The 22,329-nt window shown below is 38.7% G+C and overlaps 1 protein-coding gene across 1 annotated transcript in view; it reads left to right on the top strand.

Moving 5' to 3' along the window:
* Nucleotides 1-22,009, top strand: part of PSMD1 (proteasome 26S subunit, non-ATPase 1) — a 96,464-nt gene extending 74,455 nt beyond the window's left edge. Inside the window, exons 19-25 of the mRNA XM_040450730.1 lie at nt 2,317-2,419; nt 8,145-8,314; nt 10,298-10,390; nt 11,951-12,037; nt 12,809-12,955; nt 19,560-19,716; nt 21,789-22,009. Of these exons, the coding sequence (XP_040306664.1) occupies nt 2,317-2,419; nt 8,145-8,314; nt 10,298-10,390; nt 11,951-12,037; nt 12,809-12,955; nt 19,560-19,706 (747 nt within the window). The 3' untranslated portion in view covers nt 19,707-19,716; nt 21,789-22,009. The remainder of the gene's footprint in view (nt 1-2,316; nt 2,420-8,144; nt 8,315-10,297; nt 10,391-11,950; nt 12,038-12,808; nt 12,956-19,559; nt 19,717-21,788) is intronic.
* Nucleotides 22,010-22,329: the final 320 nt, after the last annotated feature.

Here is a 22,329-nt window from a genome sequence, read left to right as displayed (position 1 = left end):
TCCCACAAATTCTACTTTATATGGGGGCGCCATACTATGCATAACAGTGAAATTGAAGCAGAAAATCATGATCCTAACTATGGTTGCAATTAGTTTTTTTGTGATTACAAGCAAACCAGGCATTTCACCCATCTTACTTCAGTTTCACATCTGTAAATAGAGGGAGTACATGATCTCAAACTTGCCTTTCAAATTTAAGATAACTGCCCTCACCTACTAAAATAATTTTTTTAAGATTTTTTTAAGCTATCTATTTATTTTGAGAGACAGAGCAGCAGAGGGGCAGAGAGAGAGGGAGGGAGAGAATCCCAATCAGGCTCCACACCGTCAGTATGGAGCCTCACACAGGGCATCAACTCATGAAACACAAGATGATGACCTGAGCAGAAATCAAGAATCAGACACTCAACTGACTGAGCCACCCCAGTGGCTGAGCCACTGAGCCACCTCAGTGCCCCAAAACAATAATGCTTTCTGAAGAATCATAAACATGAGAATTAAGTTACTGCTGCATAAGTAATAAAATGTGAGGGGGGAAAAATGTTTAAATGATAAACATAAAAGTAGCTCTTTAAGTAGTGTACTTAATAGTAATTGGATAATCCTGTTATACATTTGTGTTGATTTTTTTTTTACCAATCTTTCAGTTTCACTGAATGTTTTCCTATTGTTTTGGGTGTAGTTTTATATTTAAATTCTTCCTCATAATGTACATACAGTGCTTTGTCCAGTGTTTCTTTTTATAAGATCATGACATATTTCATAAACCTTTAGCACATAAAATTTCCATCCTATATAAGGTAATGTAAGTGTTCATCTAAAATAAGTTCAGAATCAAAGGAATTTGACCTGTTGAACCAGAGTAAAAGCATCAAACCTTAGGATTTGTAAAACTAGAAGGGAATTTTACAATGATCTAATCATGCTGGGTTTTATAGTTAAGAGAAAGTAAGACCGATAGAAATGGCTTACTAATGGTTAGTTGCTAGGTATTGGCAGAGTGACTTCATTGTTTTTCCCATCACCTTTTATTGCTGCCTGTGAATAAAAAATGAGAAGCATGTTTAAGGAATATTGTTTTGTTAGCAGTATTAGGTTGCCGAGATCATAGTCAAGGGGGACTGGTAGGATTCTGCCCTAGTATGGTAGGATGGCCATGCTATTGAAGTCAAAAATGCCTTTTACACATTACATTACATATATATTTACATCAGGTAGTCCTAACAGCAGCCGTGTAAGGTGTAGGCACTCCAATCCCTGTAGGGATGACGAAACTGAAGCTCATAAAATCTAAGTAGCTTACCTAAACAGCTTATTGGAGCAGAGATATTTATAAGCCAGGGTTGTCTGATTCTAGATTACCCTGCACTGTATCACAGTGTGGCCTCTAAGACCAAGGCAAGTGAAGAAGGGAAGAGATTCTGAAAGAATATGTAATGCAGATAAAGTCATTATATTAGGAAACTCAAATTCAATATTTTCTGCTTTTGGCAGATTTGGGGAGCTCCCTGATTATGTGCTTCTTGAACAAGCAGACTTCCTGGGTGCCTACCACTTGAAAAGCACTGGTGGGAAAACAGAGAAGTGTAAGACCTGGAAGAAGCGTAAAATAGTTCCTTTGTTGTCACCCAAACAGATTTAAAGGAATCGCAAATACATTGATAATATTTATTTTATAAACTTTATTTTTTTAATTGTAAAAGTAAGATATATTAATTTTAGAAAATATAGAAAAGAATAAAGAAACAAAATTACTGGGTATCCCATCCTAAGTTAGCACATGTTCCATTTTGGTGTTTTTTTTGATGAGACTAATTATTGTGACATGTTCTCAAAAATTAATACGTGTGCATATACACTAAATCCAAAATATACCTCACACAACTTCAGTAAAGGGTAGTTTATTTGAAGATAGAATTGAAGGACTATGCCTGCTAGTAGTGGTTATGGTAAGCAAAATAGCTGTAATTCACAGTACAATGAAGTCCTCAGTGTTTGCTTGAACTGTTTAAGCCTACTGACTAACCGTGGTGCGATATGAAATCGCATTCAGCATTCCCATGAGTGTGAATCATCCACTGTGGAATGAGGATTGAAAACAGAACTGGTACTCCCACACAAGAAAAGTCATAACACCCATGATTTCAGCCATGGAACTTTTCTGCTTTCAAGTCTGGTTTATATCTCTCTCTCTTTTTAAATGTTGTAAAATTCAGAATTCAAGTTTCATTATAATTTGAGCAATCTATTCCCTGTTCTGAAATGACACCGCAAATGTATAGAATTTGACTATAATTCTTTTTCTTGTTCATACAGGTGAATCAGTTCAGACAGCTGTATTCCAAAGTTATCAATGATAAACATGATGATGTCATGGCCAAGTTTGGCGCTATTTTGGCCCAGGGCATACTGGATGCAGGTAAATGTTAAATCTTCCAGATGTGTTAATCTATTTAAACTAAATCTATTGAAGTAATAACTATGTGCTCTATGACATAGTAGAAATTGAGTCTGGGGGAAATTATTCCTGTAGAAAATGTGGAGCCTAGAATTCATAGAAATACTTTAGTAGAGTTGTTAAGCATGCAGACTGTTAGGGTTTGAGTCCCAGGCCCTTTATAGTAGTAGCTGTATAACCTTGAGAAGTTTTCCCCCATGTTTATATTCTTGTCTTGTAAAGTCTACCTTGTGGTGTTGGGAGGGTTAAAAATCCATGTAAAGCTTTTAAAACCGTACCTATCACTTAATAAAGTGCTCAGCGTGGATTTTTTTTCTCTAATTTTCTCAGTATATATCAATTTGAAACAAGCTGACACTGGAAAGATTTTGAGAAAAAAAATAGGTTTTAGACAAATTCCAGCAGCCAAATCATCTTAAAATAGGATGTATGGAATACTTACCTAATAAATACAGAGTGTAACCGCCATCTAGCTCCTGAATTCACACTCTTCACCTCTACATTATGCTTGATGTCAGAGACAGGCTACCCTTCCAAGGTAGAAGCGTGTGCTCTAGTACCTGGATCTTTGCTAATTTGGAAGCTGTGAAGAATTGTATCTCAAGGTTTTCATAACAGTTCTGTTACTCAATGAATATTTTCTCAAATTGATTAGCCATCTGTATAGCTTCTAATGAAAACACTCTCAGCCATAGCTACTACAGTCAGTCGTTTCTTGGTCAAGTAGAATTGCGTGTATATTTCTGTAGGAGGTCAGGAAAAGAAGTAGCAGTCCTTTTATGTCTTTAAAGTTTTCTTAGTCTCTCTAGGTTTTCACTTGCTGAGAGTGTTTTCTTGATTATATTTGCCAGAGATTTCTTTTTATGTTTCTTTGCTTATGCTACTTTTTTACCTCCCTAAATTCTTTTCATTTTGCTGAAATCTTTTATTTGCTTTTTCTCTCTTGTCTTTTTCTCTCTTTTTTCTCTCTTTTCTCAGGAGTTAGTTTTTTTTTTTTCCTAAATGTTTGAGGCAGATAGTCTTCTCTTTTAATCCATTGTCACATGGGGGTTTTTGTTTTGTTTTCATTGTCCAAAAAGAGTTTTTTGCTTAAACTTTTAGTGGTTAAGGCACAATTTATTTGTGTCTTTTTAATTTAAAGACAGTTCTTTGTAGCTGTGTATAAATAAGGAAAATACTGGGGCGCCTGGGTGGCGCAGTCGGTTAAGCGTCCGGCTTCAGCCAGGTCACGATCTCGCGGTCCATGAGTTCGAGCCCCGCGTCAGGCTCTGGGCTGATGGCTCGGAGCCTGGAGCCTGTTTCCGATTCTGTGTCTCCCTCTCTCTCTGCCCCTCCCCCGTTCATGCTCTGTCTCTCTCTGTCCCAAAAATAAAATAAAAAACGTTGAAAAAAAATTTAAAAAAAATAAAATAAAATAAAAAAATAAATAAGGAAAATACTCCATAGATACTTTAGTAAAACATTTCGGTTCTCAGTGGTATCGATTCTCTCCCATATATGAATAATACAGACATTGACATGTCATAATTTCTTCTTCCTTATTCTTCATCGCCTTCTAATATTTTTATATTGTCATGGTTTATAATGTTTACATCCTCTTGTGAAATTGTAATTCTTACAGTTTAGTCTTAGTTCCATATTTGAATGGATTCAGTGCTCATCACCATTTCTTTAATTACTGCTGCTTTTTCCTGGGTATCTGTACTACGGCTTGACACTTAATTGGCTGGATTTTATCAGTCCCTAGTTTACATTCAGGTTCACTTTCTTTTTCTTTTAATTTCATTAATTTCATTTTTTTTTTTTTTATTTTTAGAGAGAAAGAGTGCACAAGGTGGGGAGAGGGGCAGAGAGAGAGAAAGAGAATCCCAGGCAGACTCCATGCTCAGAACATAGCCTGACATGGGACTCGATCCCACACCCCTGGGATCGTGACCTGAGCTGAAATCAAGAGTCGGACGCTTAACCGACTGAGCCACCCAAGCATCCCACATTCAGGTTCACTTTCTATGAGTTTTGACAAATGCATAAATATATATCCGCCATTACATCATACACAGTAGTTTCACTGTCCTAAAAATCCTCTGTGCCACCTTTTCATCTCTCCCTCCTTTCACACAGTCCCTGGCAACCCCTGAACTTTTTACTGTCACTGTAGCTTTAGTTTTTCCTTGTCCAGAGTATTGTATAGTTGGAATCATACAGTATGTAGCCATTTGAGATTGGCTACTTTGGATAATTGGTTTTTAAGTAGGGTTTAGGAGTAACATTTTACTATTCCATAATCTTCTATGCATTCATTTATTTTTTAGCTGCAGTTTTTGAAGTTTGTACTTTTACACTACAACCCTTTACTTGTTCATTCAGAGCTACTACGGTTTCTTGCTGGTTTCTGCTATATCAGAGTTGTTTGTTAAGAATTAGGGGAAAATAAGGGTGCTTGGGTTGGTTAGTCGGTTGAGTGTGTGACTTTTGATTTCAGCTCAGGTCAAGCAGCTCAGGCCTGCTTAAGATTCTCATTCTCTCTCTCTCTCTCTCTCTCTCTCTCTCTCTCTCTCTCTCTATTTCATGCGCACACGCGCGCTACCTCTCTTGCTCTCACTCTCTCTGTCTCTCCCTCTCTTGCTCTTTCTCTCCCCCACTCCTCCTCCCCTCCCTCTGCCCCTTTCCCCCACTCTGCCCTCTCTCTAAAATTAAAAAAAAAAAAAAAAACAAAAAACTGGGGGAGGATAATTCTCTTGTTTCAGCTTCATTTTGCTGTCTTTACTGGAAGTCCTTTCTCTCCCCTCTTCCTTACTCTTTCAGGCCTTCTCCCTTCACTTCCTTTTGTGAATATCTCTTTGAATTGTTATGGACCAGTCAAGTTTTGATGCTTTTTTTGCATTTCTCTTTTTATTTATGTTTTTTGCCTTACTTATTTTAGTGTCAGTTAGTATATAAAGGTTCTGTAGTGTCGTGTTCACTATTACAAGCATAATTATTCTGTCACCCCTTTCTACTTTGTCAGTGTCCTGTCCCCCTACAAACTAGGCTGCAACTGCATTAGAAAAAATGTGTAGTCATGTATTCTGGCTCTCAGAAGTTAGTGGTAATGGAGAAAATCTGGAGGGCAACTTCAAAGGAATGACTGAAATTTGAGAATTCACTCAATGATATGGTCTCTTCGGGGGGAAAAGCCAAAAATTAAGGTTTATGGTTGAAGTTTGCAAAACTGTGTAAACACTATCAATAGGACAAACTCTTTCTTGTTTTGTAGTAAATCTCCCGACTGTTAGAACAGAAAGCTAGTTTAGTTTCTAAGTCTGAAGAAAATGGGTTTCGTTGAAATAAAAGGGAATTCAGCTTCAAAACTTAAATCAAAGATCACATTCTTTAGGAAGCCTTCCCCTCTGCTCTACCCTGCCCAGCCTCATGTTGGGGTAGGTGCCAAGGCATGCTTAGCTGTATGTTCTCACTAGTGCACAGGTTTCTATCCTAATGCTTGCCTGCTCTGATCTAATTATCTAGTTATCTGTCTTCCCCACTAGACTAGAGACTCCTCAGGATTGCTTTCAGCATTTTGTTCAAGATTCTCAATATATATTGTAATCATTCAGTGAACGGGGGAGGTTGAGTAGAGAAAAGTACAAGCAGACAATAAATGTGTATAACTCATTCCTGTTGGAAAAACAAAGTACACCTGATTTTTTTTCCAGATAAAATCTAGGTTATTGGTTGAACAATTGAACCCCGATTCTTATAAAAAATTAAAGTGCTTTTTAGTGTAGTAGAATTAGTACTTCCTGACTCTAACATGGAGGCATCTGGGAGAGACTGAGGTTTAAAGAAGTGAAATGTATGGGGCGCCTGGCTGGCTCACTTGGAGGAGCATGTGACTCTTGATCTTGGGTAGTAAGTTTGAACCCGTGTTGGGTATAGAGATTACTTAAAAATAAAATCTCCAGGGGCGCCTGGGTGGTGCAGTCGGTTAAGCGTCCGACTTCAGCCAGGTCACGATCTCGCGGTCCGGGAGTTCGAGCCCCGCGTCGGGCTCTGGGCTGATGGCTCAGAGCCTGGAGCCTGTTTCCGATTCTGTGTCTCACTCTCTCTCTGCCCCTCCCCCGTTCATGCTCTGTCTCTCTCTCTGTCCCAAAAATAAATAAACGTTGAAAAAAAAAATTAAAAAAATAAAATAAAATCTCCAAAAAAAAAAGTGAAATGTGAGCAGTAGGGATCCAGAATTGGAATTCAATTAGGATGGTGACTAGGCACAGACAAGCGCCATTTATAGGCTATGTTATATAAACTAAAAGATTGGGGTCTCAAAGTTCTGGGGTCCAGCACTAATACTTTATATAGAGTCTTCAACACAGCAGCCTGTGGGCCACATCGGACTTAAACATGTTTTGTTTTGTGTGCCTAACAAAATGTGCAAAATATTGGACAAAATCCAGATTCTAATCTGCTTTTAAAAACAAAATTACCTAGTGACCCTGGACCTACACCCTTGGTAACATGTCCTCTCTAAATATGACATGAACTTTCCATTTGCCTCAATTTCCCATTGCTTCCAATCCAAGTTTTCTTATTTGTTTGCCTGACTGGTTCCTAAAGGCATTCAACTTTTCAACCCCTATTAGCCTTAGATTCTTAGTCTTTCAAGGGCCCAATAATGATCCAGCTGTCTAACTGATGGTTGGATCTTCACTCTTGTTCACTAGTTTTCAAACTGTTTCTCTGCACTCCTTCAAGGGATAGTCTAGGGCATGTGGCAAGGAATGGGCGAACAGGACAGGCTCTGAGCCATAATACTCTCAACAGCCCAAACTTCTGATTACACAGAATTAGCTCTGGTTTCATTGTTTCACATATTGTGTGTCCTCAAAAAATTTCATCTGAATCAAGGATTAGAGATTAAAATTTTTCTTTTGTTAGTGATAGTACTCTAGTTCAAGTGCTCAAGTTCAAACCTTCATATTGCCAATGGGAAAAGAGACTTTAAGAGGTAAAGTCATTTGTCCAAGGTCATAAGGCTAGTTAAAATGTTGGAGCAATCTACTATCAGACATAACTAAAGCAGAAAGAGTAAAACTAAGCAAACAATATCTGCCTCTTGCCTCTTTGCTATTGCTTGCAAATATGTGTACTGAAATTTTACTTTTTGTTAGCATTAAAAGCCCCAGTGTAGAATGTAGATTAATATTGAATTTAGTGGGACACCTGGGTGGCTCAGTCAGTTAAGTGTCCAACTTCAGCTCAGGTCATGATCTCATGGTTTGTGGGGTCGAGCCCCACATCAGGCTCTGTGCTGACAGCCCAGAGCCTGGAGCCTGCTTTGGATTCTGTGTTTTCGTCTGTCTGCCCCTCCCCCACTCAATGCTCTGTCTGTCTGTCTCTGTCTCTCAAAAATAAATAAACATTAAAATTTTTTTAATATTTAATTTAGCATTCAGTTTTTATATCCTTTAGGCTTCGTTTTTGGAAAATGCCTACTTATACAGAATGAAGGTATAATACTGTAAAATACAGCACTTCAGTTTTGGAGACCCTACATAATTCACTGGCTAACAAACTCCAGCTACTCCATATAATATTTTGTGAACTGTATGCTTAAAATAATCACCAAATGCTTCCGTAGTGCAGTGCTTAGAAATCTTTATTATGGCCCTACTGGTTTCATGTTCATGGTTTCTCTCTTTTTCTACAGGTGGTCATAATGTCACAATCTCCTTGCAGTCCAGGACTGGGCACACCCATATGCCTTCTGTAGTTGGCGTCCTTGTCTTTACCCAGTTCTGGTTCTGGTTTCCTCTTTCACACTTCCTGTCATTGGCTTATACCCCTACCTGTGTCATTGGCCTTAACAAGGACTTAAAGGTATGTTTGTAAGACTTCACGTTTATAGTGTGTCTTCTTCACTGTATCTTACCTAATCACCCACTCACAAGGATTTTCATGAAATTTTAAAGATGAATTGGCATCTCGCCAATATTTGTTTCCCCTTCAAATTGAGTCATCACCTTGTTGAGTGGAGTGTGTCAGTGGAAGTTTTGAAAATCAGGTCTCCTTACTAACTGTGTAACCTTGGATGAATCAGTTGAGAGGGAATGGTAAGAGAGGAGGCAAATTTAAAAATAGAAAAAGGTTTTATATCTCACTCTTACCAATTTTATTTAATACTGAAGTTCTGTAAGAGTCATTGAAGGATTTCATGAAGATAAATGACATGATGAGGTTCGCACTCTAGAAACCTCATTCTGGTATCTGTGGAAATCCATTACAGTGAATGCTATTGCAATCATCTGGGCAAGGAAGAAAGAGGACCTGAACTAAATCTTAATAAGGAGTGAGGCTTTGAGGCAGGGCCATGTTTCAGAGTTGTATGATGCAAGAGTATTTGATGGAAGAAAGGATTATTTCTAAAGGGAAAAGCAAAATAGGAGGATGTCTCTTTGGTAGTGGCAGAAAACAAAACCAACAATGAGAAGCCAAGGAATCTGACAGAGAGAAACTAGTCACATAAGTCAAGAACTGGAAGTGATACATCCCCTGTCATCACACCGTCCATGTTTTTTTTAGTGGGGTTTGTGCTTAGGTCTTTCCTAATCCTGTGGCCTGATGATTCACCTTCTTGTTCTTCCATCTTCTCAGAGCCTTTTGACCTTCAAATAACTCTTAAATCTGGTCATCACTTCTGTTAAAATGTTCTATTAAATTTTCAAAGTGGAAAAATTTGGGACCAGAAAATAGCTGATGAAGATTGAGTATTTCATCCAATTGCCTCCCCCCCCCCCCCCCGGTATAGCTATACAGTCATTTATCCTTTAAGTGTTTCAATATAAAACTACTCACATTTGTAAATATTGAGCAAATATTTGTAAATATTCTTTCCAAACAAGAATCTTTAGGTTCCCCAGTCCCTAACCTTTAACCTTTAACATTGTGGTGAAGCATCCTGTATAATCTGTAGGGACTTTTCCCTCTAGCACACAATCTTCTGATCTCTGTTTTCCATTCTTTACAAGGAAAGTAGAATGAAAAAGACAAGATTCCAAGGGTGCTAGGGTGGCTCAGTCATTTGAGCGTCTGACTCTTGATTTCGGCTCAGGTCATGATCTCAGAGTTTTGTGAGTTTGAGCTCCGTGTTGGGCTCTGTGCTAATAGCGCAGAACCTGCTTGAGATTCTCCCTCTCTCTCTCTCTGCCCTTCCGCTGCTCGCACTCTCTGTCTCTCTCAAAATAAATAAACTTAAAAAAAGACAAGATTTCTTATCCTGTAAATATGATGCCAGTTACCATTCTCTGTCAGTGTAAATTGGGTAAATAGGGAAAAATTCAGACTAGAGAACTTTAAAACCTAATCACTAAGTAATGTGAAGCTGACTTTTTCATCAGGCTCATGTTGGGCTCTTATAAGGAGTGATTACATGGTATAGAAACCGTGTTCAGACTTGTATAGATTGTTAGAGTGGTATAAGGAAAGTACATGGAAGTTAGGTGTGCAGGCTAACTAATCAAAGAACACTTTACAAAGGAGGTAACCGTTGATCTGATGCTCACACCATGAGTGAGACTTATGAAGCAGGGTACGTGGCCAGTAGAGATGAGATCAAGGAGGTGCCCATGAACAGGCACAGAGCCTCAGGAAAGTCTAAGGAACTGCAGGTAGTTCTGTAAAGCACCTAGAAACAAATTCAGTGAAGAAGACAGATGCCTGTAAGGGAGTTTTGTAAGAGAACATTTAGCCTAGATTGAAACTTCTGGCATTCCTTTGCATTGTGTGCTTGTTAAGAGCATAAAATACTTAAATCTTGATTTGGGTTATTTTAATGTAAGGAGGAAAACTCTTTTATTTCTTCAGATGCCGAAAGTTCAGTATAAATCAAACTGTAAACCATCCACATTTGCATATCCTGCCCCTCTGGAAGTACCAAAAGAAAAAGAAAAGGAAAAGGTAGGTTCTTTGTTCCCTTGAGCAGCATTTGTACTTCTATATAGAAGCTGCTTAGTGTTTTACTTGGGTTTGTTTTAAATATTTTAATGTTTTAAATTAGATATTTTCAAAGTAATACTTCTTATGGTAAAATCCAACATTACACAAGAATGTAAAGTAAAAGCCCTTTTTCTCTCCTGGTCATCCAAGTCCCACGTCACAGGAATCATAATTTGTGAATCCTTGCAAATGTTTTCTCTGCACATGTCAGTACTTTTTATACCACAAATAATTGTTGACACACTGTTCTGCAGCTTACTGTTTTCACTTTAACAGTTAATCTTTAGGGGACGCCTGGCTGGCTCAGTCGGGAGAGCATGCAACTTGATTGATCTCAGGATCATGAGCTCAAGCCCCACTTTGGGTATAGAGCCTACTTAAAATTTTTAAAAGTATCTAAGTTTTTCAGTATATATGGATCTCATTTATTGCTGCAGAGCATTCCCTTTATGTACAATACCATTATCTGTCTTCTCAGTTCCTCGCATGATGAACACTTTAAGGTGGTTTCTAATTTGTCACTGTTACAAATGAGACTAGAATAAGAGTCTTTATACATGTATGTTTGTGCACTTGTACGAGTATATCTATACGTTAGGATCTTAGATGTGATTGATTAGAAGTAATGTACATTATTTATTTTCATAGATATTAACTAAATTTCCTTTCAAAATGGATATAACCAACTTACGCTACTAACAGCAATGTATGAGAATACTCACTGATGTGTGTTAAATCAAACTGTCGTGAGTTAGAGAGCTGCACTTGCCCCTGAAGTTTTCTCAGTAAAATTATCCTTTTTGATACCTTATACTAAGGAAAATACTTTTCTTCCTCTCAACAGTGCTCTGTATTAGCCAGTTGATTATTTGCTGTAAACTTTGTAAGTGGGGATAATTATACAACTGACCAAATTTGAGGGTGGTGGGTGATGAATATCTCTGATGACAACATCCTGTTCCATCAGCTATGTTTCAGACCCCCGGCTTTTAGGTCTGAAACAAAATCAGCTTATACCAATACTGCCAGCCTTCACAGTCCCTGTTTTACCTTCGATTTTAGCAAGACCCATCAAGAAGGGTAGTTCTAGGCTAACCATTCACCCACTGTGTATTACAATTGTAGAGCATCTAATTCAGTAAGAGGATCTTTATGACCAAGTTTGGAGGAAATTTTTATGTTTTCTAGTGCTTTCCCTATGTTTCTAAAAATGTATGCAGCACCCAGATATCTCAGAATCTCATGATAGCAAATCCACATCCAAGGTAGACTACAGATTAAAAAAGTAGTAATAATAAGAGTTATATTGGATGCAGGCCTCTAGGAACTAAAGAATCACCTGAGGACTATAGTAGAAAATTATATGAATAAATGTCCTGCTTATTTTTCGCATTTATTCCCTGGTTATTTTGTTATTTATGATACTTACTTCCAGGAAACAAAGTATTATAGAACTGATTTCTCTGTGGGCTTGTACCTTGTAGGTAAGAGACTACGATTTACCATGTTCACTTCCTCTAGGTTTCCACTGCTGTGTTATCTATTACTGCCAAGGCTAAAAAAAAGGAAAAAGAAAAAGAAAAAAAAGAGGAGGAGAAAATGGAAGTGGTAAGTATAATTTGGTGATCATGTGGGTTGATATATCTATCTTTATCATGGTCCAGGTTCTTCGTAAGTGAACATTTCCATACCTTGCTCTTGGCTTCCTTAAGTAAGTATCCCGTTCCAAGCATAGAGACTCCTAAAGTTTTAATTGGAAGAGAGTTGAGTTCTTGGAGGAAATGACAACTAAAGTGGGTTTTGAAGGGCAGAGTAGAATTTTCAGACAATGAGATGATGTTGGGAGAAAAAAAGGCCCTTTCAAGCAAAGAGAATATCATTTGTTTAAATAGACCCTCTTTTTATGGTCTCTCCTGGTAGAAAAACTTCCTTATCCTTTAAAACCAAGTTACATAGCATTCTCACCCCTAAGCACAGTTGTTCTGTCCATCCTGAGTCTGGTATGACTTTAGTTGTAGTTTCATTACATCTAATCCTAGCTACCTTTTGTACCTAAGAGTTGCTCAGTAAAAGGAATGTCTGAGTGGCCCAGTTGGTTAAGCATCCAACTCTCAGTTTCGGCTCAGGTCATGATCTCACAATTTTGTGAGCTCGAGCCCCACATCGGGCTCTGTGCTAACAGTGCAGAGCCTGCTTGGGATTCTCTCTCTCTCCCTCTCTCTCTGCCCCTCCCCTGCTCACACTGTCTCTGTCCCTCTCACTATAAATAAACTTAAAAAAATTTTTTAAAAAGGAGTTGCTCAGTAAACTTATCAAACGTTATTCAGTGATGTGGAAGAGAAGTAAACCTTTGTTGGGTTATTTTCTCATATTTTCCAGGACGAAGCAGAAAAAAAGGAAGAAAAAGAGAAGAAAAAAGAACCTGAGCCAAACTTCCAGTTATTGGATAACCCAGCCCGAGTTATGCCTGCCCAGCTTAAGGTCCTGACCATGCCAGAGACCTGTAGATACCAGCCTTTCAAACCAGTAAGTTATCTATGGCCCTTAGCTATATGCCAGTGGGATATTAATTCGTAGAGCAAGGACATATTGATAGAGGAGGATAAATCTCCAAAGCATTGGAGAAAGCTCTCTAGAACAAATCAGTCTCTTAGCAAAAGAGAGGACATTCCCTTCCATTTCATATAGATTTGGGAGAGATCTTTTTTTTCCTTTGGGTAACCCTACAAGCATCCTTCATCTACCAGAGGCTTACATAATAGAAGTTCCTAATACAGCATGGTGATAGCTATGAGGTCAGCATAGACTCCAGGACCAGACATCCTGAGTTTGAATCCTGACTCTACCATTTACAGCCTGTGTAACCTTAAGTCTAATACTAAACCTCTCTCTGCCTCAGTTTCCTCTCCTGTAAAATAAGAATTATACCTAACTCAGGAATGAAAGAGTGAATAAGGTGATAACAGTTAATACACAAGCACTTAGAGCATTGAATTTTACAATTTGAAAAGGATCTTTCTGCCATTTAATTTATTCTAAGGAAGAATGTTTCAGGTTAGAAACACTGAACAATAATTTGAGCATGAAAATGTCTTTTTTTCCCCCACATTCTTATAACTGGAAAACAAAGCTGTTAGTAGACACATTTAATACATCCAGATCCTGGGCCTGTCTACAGTGCCATAGATGAGATTTCTAAAAAAAAAGTAAACCCATTCTCATCAACTTGAAAGTGGTCCCTGATAGTGGTGAGTGGAAGGCATCTCTTACCTACACTTGTGAGCCAAGGTCTTACCTAACTAGATTATCAGCTAGAGGAGAGAAGGACAGGGATAGATGGCTGTATTTAGTGGTAAAGAGCTAGAATTGGGTAGAACTGAGTTTATACTCCACCTCTGCCATTTCTTAGCTGTATAACTGAGACAAGTCTTTTGATCTTTTCATGTTTCAATTTCCTCATCTGTTAATGTTGTAAAGATTAAATAGATCATTATATGTAAAATGCCTAAAACAATATCTGACACATGGTAAATTCTTAATAAATATTAGTTGATGGGGCACCTGGGTGGCTCAGTTGGTTAAGCACCTGACTTCAGCTCAGGTCATGATCTCGCGGTCCGTGAGTTCAAGCCCCGTGTTGGGCTCTGTGCTGACAGCTTGGAACCTGGATCCTGCTTCGGATTCTGTGTCTGTCTCCCTCCCTCCCTCTCTCTCTCTCTCTCTCTCTCTCTCTGTCTCTGCCCCTCCCCCACTCACAGTCTCTCAAAAATGAATAAATGTTAAAAAAAAATTTTTTTTAAGAAAATTTAATAAATACTGGTTGATGGTGGTAACAAGTCACCAGATGGCTGTAGTTAGCAAGGCAGTCAGGCCAGGAAGGCAGGAATAGTTTGAAGATCTTTTCCTACTTCTATTAGTCCTTCATTATGACTAGAACCTAATACTACTTGGTCTGTAGTGTACAATGAATGAATTCATAGAACCACCAATGCACACCTTAAATGCAGTCACTGTCTACTCGACTACCCAGTTCATCTAAGTGGCATGTTTACAGAGAGTGTATTCTAACAGTGTCTAGAAACTGCTGTTGCCAGTTTAAGTGGGGTATATCAAGAATAGATCTATTAGCGCATAACTAGTGAATACAGAAAGCACACAAGACACCCAGTGTTCTTGACAATTACGAAGACCCAAAGACAGCAAAGTATATGCTCCATATCGTGAGGCCATATGAGAAGACTGATATGTTTCTGTTGGAAATTAAATGTTTATTAGCATTTGCTCAGAATGAGAGGAAGCTGCAACCGTTGTCCATCTAGGAGTCAAAAGACTGGCTTTGTCAGAGCAAGCCAGCAGTGAAGGCTAAGGAAGAGTTGCCAGCTGCCTGGCTGACTGTTGGTGGTGTGCTCCCCTAATGCACACACAGCCCCTCAGCAAAGACTGGAGACTTACTGGTTCCAGGTGTTTAAGGAAAGCCCTGCCCAGTCGTAGCTGACCACTCAGTTGAGTAGAGACTACGTGGTCACGTACAGCAAAAAATACTGACTTTATGGAAGAAGTTCAGAAAAGTCACAAAACAGACAACAGCAAACCCTGGGGAAGGGAGAGAATCTGATTTCCAGAGTGCCTGCATGATACTATTTTAATGTCCAGTTTCAACAAAAAATTACAAGACATACAAAGAAATAAAAACCTAGATGCCTTAGGCAGACTGAATCAACTACTTAAAATATGTCTGAAGACCTAAAGGAACTAGGTTTAAAGAACTAAAGGAAAGTATGAGAATGTCTTAACAAGTAGTATCAGTAAAGTGATAGAAATCATAAAAAATAAGAGATTATGGAATTAAAAAATACAGTAACTAAAATGAAAACTATTAAAGGAGCTCAACAGCTGATTCAAGCAGGCTTGGGCAAACTTGAAGATAGGTCAGTTGAAGAACAACTCTCCAAAAAAGGGTGAAGAAAAATGAACCTCAGAGATCTGTGGAACACTACCAGGCATACCAAGCTACATAAAATGGGATAATGGGAGTCCCAAAAAAGAAAAGCATAGAATATTTAAAGAAGGGGCGCCTGGGTGGCGCAGTCGGTTAAGCGTCCGACTTCAGCCAGGTCACGATCTCGTGGTCCGTGAGTTCGAGCCCCGCGTCAGGCTCTGGGCTGATGGCTCAGAGCCTGGAGCCTGTTTCCAATTCTGTGTCTCCCTCTCTCTCTGCCCCTCCCCCGTTCATGCTCTGTCTCTCTCTGTCCCAAAAGTAAATAAACGTTGAAAAAAAAAAAAAAAAAATTAAAAAAAAAAAAAAAATAAAGAAATAATGGGTGAAAACTTGGCAGATTTTATAAATGTTACTCATCTACATATCCCAGATGTTCAGTAAATCCAAGAGTGATAAACCCAAAGAGATCCACACCCAGCCCCATCGTGATAAAATTGTTGAAAAATCTTGAGAGAAGCAACTCATCATATACTGGAACCCTAAATAAGATTAACAGCTGATTTGCCACCAGAAACCATGGAGGCCAGGAGGCAGTAGGATGATATATTCATAGTGCTGAAAGAAAAGACTCTCAACCAAAAATTCTGTATCCATCAAAACGGTCCTTCAAAAATGAAGGTGAAATTAAGACATTTCCAGATAAAAATGAAGAGAATCTGTTGTTAGCCAACTTGCCATACAGGAAATACTAAAGTGAATGCTTCAGGCTGAAATGAAAGGACACTAGACAGTAATTTGAATCCACATGAAAAAATAAAGAGCACTGGTAAATGTAACTACATAGGTAAATCCGAATGATAGTATAAATGTATTTTTGTAACTCTTCTCCTATCTGGTTTAAAAGACAACTGTATTAAGCAGTCATAAATTGGTATTGAGGTATGCACAAAAGCATAATTTGCATAAAACTAAATGGCTTAAACCACAAACATTTCTCACAGTTATGGAGGCTAAAAGTCCAAGATTAGGACGCCAGCATGATTGGGGTCTTAGTAAAGGCCCTCATCTTACTTTACACATGGCCTTCTTCTCATTGTGTCTTCACAAGGCAGAGAGCAGAGAGGAAAGAAGCTCTCTTCATGGCTCTCCTTATAAGGGCACCGATTTCATTATTAATGAGGGCTAATTGCTTGCTAATGGCCCACCTGCTAATACTATCCCTTTGGGGGATAGAATTTCAACATGTGATTGGCAGGATGAGAAGACACAGACATTCAGTTCATAACACAGTAACAACAAAGGAGTGGGGAAACAGCTATATTGAAGTGTAGTTTTTGTATACTTTGAAGTTAAGTTGCTATTTTTCAGTGAGATTAAGATGTTAATTGTAACCCCAAAGACAACCACCAGACAAACAACTCAAAAGTAGACTGAAAGAAACAAGGAAATTAAACTAGTACACTAGAAAGTACCTACATAATGCCAAAGGAAGCCAGTAGTGGAAGAATTGAGAAACAAAAATATAGAAGACATACAAAAAACAAATTGAAAAAATGGTACGAGTAAGTCTTACCTTAGTAATCAGATGAAATATCTTTTTTTTTTTTTTAAGTAAGTTCTAGGCCCATCACGGGCCTAGAACTCACAGCTCTAACATAGAGTCTTATGCTCTACCAGCTGAGCCAACCAGGCACCTTCATGAGATGTAAATGGACTAACCACTCCAGTTAAAAGGCAAAGATCAGCAAAATGGATAAAAAAGAAGAGGACCCAACTACATGCTCTCGTATTAAGAGACACACTTTATGAGGTGCCTGGCTGCCTCAGTCAGTAGAGCATGCAACTCTTGATCTCAGAGTTCAAGCCCCATGTTTGGTGTAGAGATTACTTAAAAAATAAAACAGAGGGAGGTAAACCATAAGAGACTCTTAAATACAGAGAACAAACTGAGGGTTGATGGGGAGATGGGTGGGGAAAATGGGAGCTGGGCATTGACGAGGGCACTTGTTGGGATAAGCACTGGATGTTGTATGTAAGGGATGAATCATAGGAATCTACTCCCGAAGCTAAGACTACACTATATATATTCACTATATGTTAGCTAACTTGACAATGAACTATTAAAATTTAAAAATGATAATAAAACAAAAAAAAAACCAAAATCTTAAACACACACACACACTTTAGATTCAGAGATTCAAAAATTAAAAGCAAAAGGATGGGGAAAGATATCCCATGCAAACAAGTAACTAAAAAAGAGCTGAAGCAGCTGTACTAAATCAGAAAAAAATATATTTTAAGACAAAAATTGTTGCTAGAGACAAAGAACATTTTATAAAATTTTATAAAAAGGTCAGGGACTGACTGGCTCAGTCAATAGAGCATGCAACTCTTTTTTTTTTTTTTTTTTTTAAAGTAATCTCTGCACCTGACGGGCTCGAACTCATGATCCCAAGATCAAGTCACGTGCTCTTCCGACTGAGCCAGTCAGGCGCCCCAGAGTATGTGACTCTTGATCTCAGGGTTGTAAGTTCGAGCACCATGTTGGATATAGAAGATTACTTAAAAAAGAATAAAATAAACCTAAACCACATAGCTATAAAAGGCTCTTCCTTATGTTGTTTATAATTGCAGGATTTGGGTTGGATTATTTCATTCCAGTTAAGCATAAAATAGTACAGTTATAACCTGGAGCCATCTGTTTCCAAAATATTGGAAGTCCTATTTGTTGAACGTAGATATTTTCTTCTGTTTGGTAGACAGTTCATCTCCATTTGGTCCTTTAAATGGTTCAGGTAAACTTGCAGGCCGTGGAGGATTAGTGGCCTTGTACTGTGATTGTTCTTGGGTGAATATGGATAGCACAGGCAGGGTCCATTCATAAAATGGCTCCTCTGCAAGGAAAGCATACTTTTGAAGGGAAAGAGTCAGAAATTAATGTGTATGGATATGTGGGTGTTGAGAGACGAGAAATGGAATATAGATAGAAATTCATGAAGGCACACCAGTTTTATAGCATGGCAGGGCAGAGTTCCGACGAGTAAAAATCAGATTAGGTTGAACTGCAGAGATACTTGTACATACATGAATCATTTGACTAATGTGCTTGTGCTTCTTTTCCTTCCCATTAATGTGCTTTGGTAGAAATAATGTTTTTCCAGATGTGCCCTGCCACTGTCGACTGATTTAATTACAGAGAGCAGCTTTCCATTTCCTTTGACACAGGCAAGAAAATAAGATAAGATTAGCACACCAGAGATGGGTGAAGAGTTTGGTATTTGAATTTACTTGTAATATGTTTGGGAGAGGGCTAATGCAATTGCTTTTACACTATAGTTCTTCTTTGTTGCCTATCTACTACTTTGTCGTCTTGTATCACAAGGATTTATAAATTAAAGTGAAAGACAATCGGTAAATCTGTGATATTTATGTCGTTCTCTCTGTCATTCTGAAATTGCCGGAGAAAAATTGGCTTTTCATTCGTAGATTGTCTTTTGTGTCCAAAATGATAGTTTTCTCACAAATAATAAAGTATCTAGTAGACTAGCGTGCTTCTTAAACTTGAATGTGCACACATATCACTTATGGACCTCGTTAAAACGCAGGTTCTGTAGATCTAGGTAGGGCTATGTTTTCTGCATTTCTAACAAAGCCCCAGGTAGTAATGATGCTGCTGGTCCAGGACCATGTGTTGAGTAGCAGGGCATTAGAATTCATATCTATACTTAGACAGTAGACGTTCTCCCTACATTCAGACTGAGGCAATACTGGAAGTGCTTACTGTTCTTCGCTTGGGATGCATCATCTAAACCCCCTACCATCCAGAGCCACTGGGCTAAGTTTGTAAATATTCCTTATGGATTACAATTTTCTTTATCCTTTGTAATGTACACTGACGTTGCTTTCCTCGTTTAGTCTTCAGACTATTCCTGAAGGAATAGATGTGGAAGATCTTATTAGCCCCTTCTCCTTGTTGAACAGTCTGTCACCGCTGTAGCATCACACAGGCACAGATGCCCAGGTTTTCTGACTTTTGTCTGGTATAAGTGTAGTTCTATTCCAGTCCTTTACTTCCAAATCATTTGAGGAGTCTTAAAGGTACCACTTCACAAATATGCGCCCTAGACTCGGAAGCGGTCTGAAAATATGAGTGGAATTTGTGCTTCTTCATTCCTTGCTCTGTGTTTCCAGCTCTCCATTGGAGGCATCATAATCCTGAAGGATACCAGTGAAGACACTGAAGAGCTGGTAGAACCTGTGGCAGCCCACGGCCCAAAAATTGAGGAAGAAGAACAAGAGCCAGAACCCCCAGAGCCATTTGAGTATATCGATGATTAAGGACCCAGAGGTATGTGTAGAATAAAATTGTGTATCGAGGGAAATCTATTGTCAGTACGTCATAAATGTTTTAGGCAGAGACATTGTCTCACTTCTTCCATTCCTTTTATGCTTAATCCCTATTTACTTAAATGGTATTAAAATTTCCCCTCTTTTTGATTTCTTCCTGTGCACATAACCACCCGTTCCTTTTTCTTTTTCCCTCCACTCTCTCTGCCCTGTAGTGTTTGACCATGAGGAGGTAAGGAGCTTGCTCCAGAATGTAAATCTACTCAATGCTCCTTTCATCAAAAAAACCTTGCTTACTTACCTGCCCCCCCTAGAAAAAAGTCTGCTGAACTAACAAGTTGCTCACGGTAGAGTTGATTTACATTTTGATGTAAGTCCCTTATTCCAGATCAGTTACAGTTCATGGGCCGGCCTGGTTCATGGATCACACAGGTCTAGGCTTCTCACTGATTGATCGCTCTCTCCCTTTCCTTTGGCAGTTCTTTGGCACTGAAAGCCTTAATAATTTATTTATTCACTGAAGCTGTTGAACATCTAATGTGATAAGACACGGTGCTTAAAGGTACTTTCGAGTCCATTAGACTATAACACAAAGCTTTGTCCAGTTGAAAAAGATTATTATTCCAGTATTCTAACAGTGTTGGAGTAGGTCTTTAGGTGCAGAAGATTGGAATAATCTATCTGAAGTCATGAAATTGTCCTTTTTTCCCCCATCTTGTTAGTAGTCATCACATATTTGAAGATAACCTATGAACTATATAATCAAGGTTTACTAAGTCCACCCTAGTACACGTACATTGTCAGACAAATAAGAATTTACTCTTCTACTCTTCGAAGATAAGAAGAACAGGGGCACCTGGGTGGCTCAGGTCAGTTAAGTGTCCAACTTGCTTTCAGCTCAGGTCATGATCTCACGGTTTCTTGAGTTCGAGCCCCGTGTCAGGCTCTGTGCTGACAGTGTGGAACCTGCTTGGGATTCTCTCTGTGCCCTTCCCCCACTCACACTGTCTCTGTCTCTCTCAAATAAATAAATACACTTAAAACAAAATGGAAATAAAAATAATAAAAACAGTATCATTTATTACATTATGACAAAAGAAATACATTTAAACGTCAGGTGGTAAGTCTAGCACCATGAGTGTTACCCACTGACCAGCATTTAATGAAGGCTTTTTACAGAAGTCTCAGATAAATATTAAGTCAGAAACCCTGCCATTAGTAGGAAACTATATGCAAGCCTCTGAGAGTGTTTGGACCTTTGAGAGAGGGAGATTTACACTAACTTCCTGGTTATGTAAACTTACTTTTGAAAATTATTTTTCAGCCTTTGGTTTCCTAAGCTTTACCCAAGCAGCACAGGCACTGTTGATACAATGAGCACTCAGTGTCTATGTGGAACTGAACGGACTCACAGTAGCCCCCTTAATTAAGCCTTTATAACACCTTCACACCTTACTGAAAACCCCCTGATTAAATCTTTCAAGGCAGTTGATTACAAGATGACTTATAAAAGTTTTAGTTAGAAATTGGACTTTTTTTCTTTCTTTTTTTTTTTTTAAGTGAACTCTGCGCCCACTCACAGCCCCAAGTTCGAATGTCGTACGCTCCACCAACTGAGCCAGGCCAGGCACCACAGAAGTTGGATTCTTATTCTTTTCAAAAGGATAAAATCGTCTAGTAGGAGTGTAAAAACTGTAGTCTGTCTTAGCAAAAAGTAGCTTTTAGGATGACACAGGCAGGGTTAGGGGCTAGTTTTAGACTTCAACAGCTAGTAAAAAAAATAAAAAATAAAAAAATGTTTAAAGAATGACCTTAGGGGCTCCTGGGTGGCTCTGCTCGTTGAGCATCTGACTCTTGATTTTGGCTCAGGTCATGATCTCATGTTGTGATATTGAGCCGCTTGTTGGGCTCCATGCCTAGTGTGGACCCCGCTCATGATTCTCCCTCCCTCTGATCTTCTCCCCTGCTCAAATATGCACTCTCTCTCTCTCTCTCTCTCTCTCTCTCTCTCTCAAATACAATTAAAAAAAAAAAAAAGAATGACCCTAGCTTTCCCCCTCACCCCTTCCCTAGGATCTCATTGCTCTTCTGAAGAAGACTGTCCAGGCTCGTATGGGAAATGCCTGTGAGGACGTTCGTGCCGAGACCCGCTGTTCACTGCATGTATCATTGCCTCTGCGTTGACCTGAAGAACCTTGTCTCCAAGTCTTTGGTGAAGAGAAGATCTAGGACTATTTAGTGTGCTCTTTACAGAACTTGGTTTTCAAATAAATATATTAAAATCTCAAAATGGACAAGAGCTTTTTAATTTGTTTTTCAGCCTCGATTTTAAATGAATGGACCTAGTATCCTCCCCCGCACCATGAAATGCCTAAACCCAAAGAGCTAAGTCCTCAATTGTCAGGATGAGTACGCATGACTTTCATGTTGATGAAGTTAAACTAGTTTATAGGTTATTTGAAAAATTATGCCAAAAAAAAAAAAAATCAACCTTTGTTCATGACTCCAAGAATTCTCTGCAGTTTTTAAAATTGGATTGAGGGTATGGGTGCCATCATTTACTGAAGAAGTCCTTGTAGTGGTCGAAGGGAAATGTTTATTTAGGCAGCTCAGA

Source organism: Herpailurus yagouaroundi, unplaced genomic scaffold (assembly GCF_014898765.1).
Source record: "Herpailurus yagouaroundi ecotype Mexico unplaced genomic scaffold, PumYag 202, whole genome shotgun sequence".
Classification (NCBI taxonomy): Eukaryota; Metazoa; Chordata; class Mammalia; order Carnivora; family Felidae; genus Herpailurus; species Herpailurus yagouaroundi.
The sequence above is the reverse complement of the archived record's forward strand: the minus strand, read 5'-3'. Positions and strand labels throughout refer to the sequence as shown.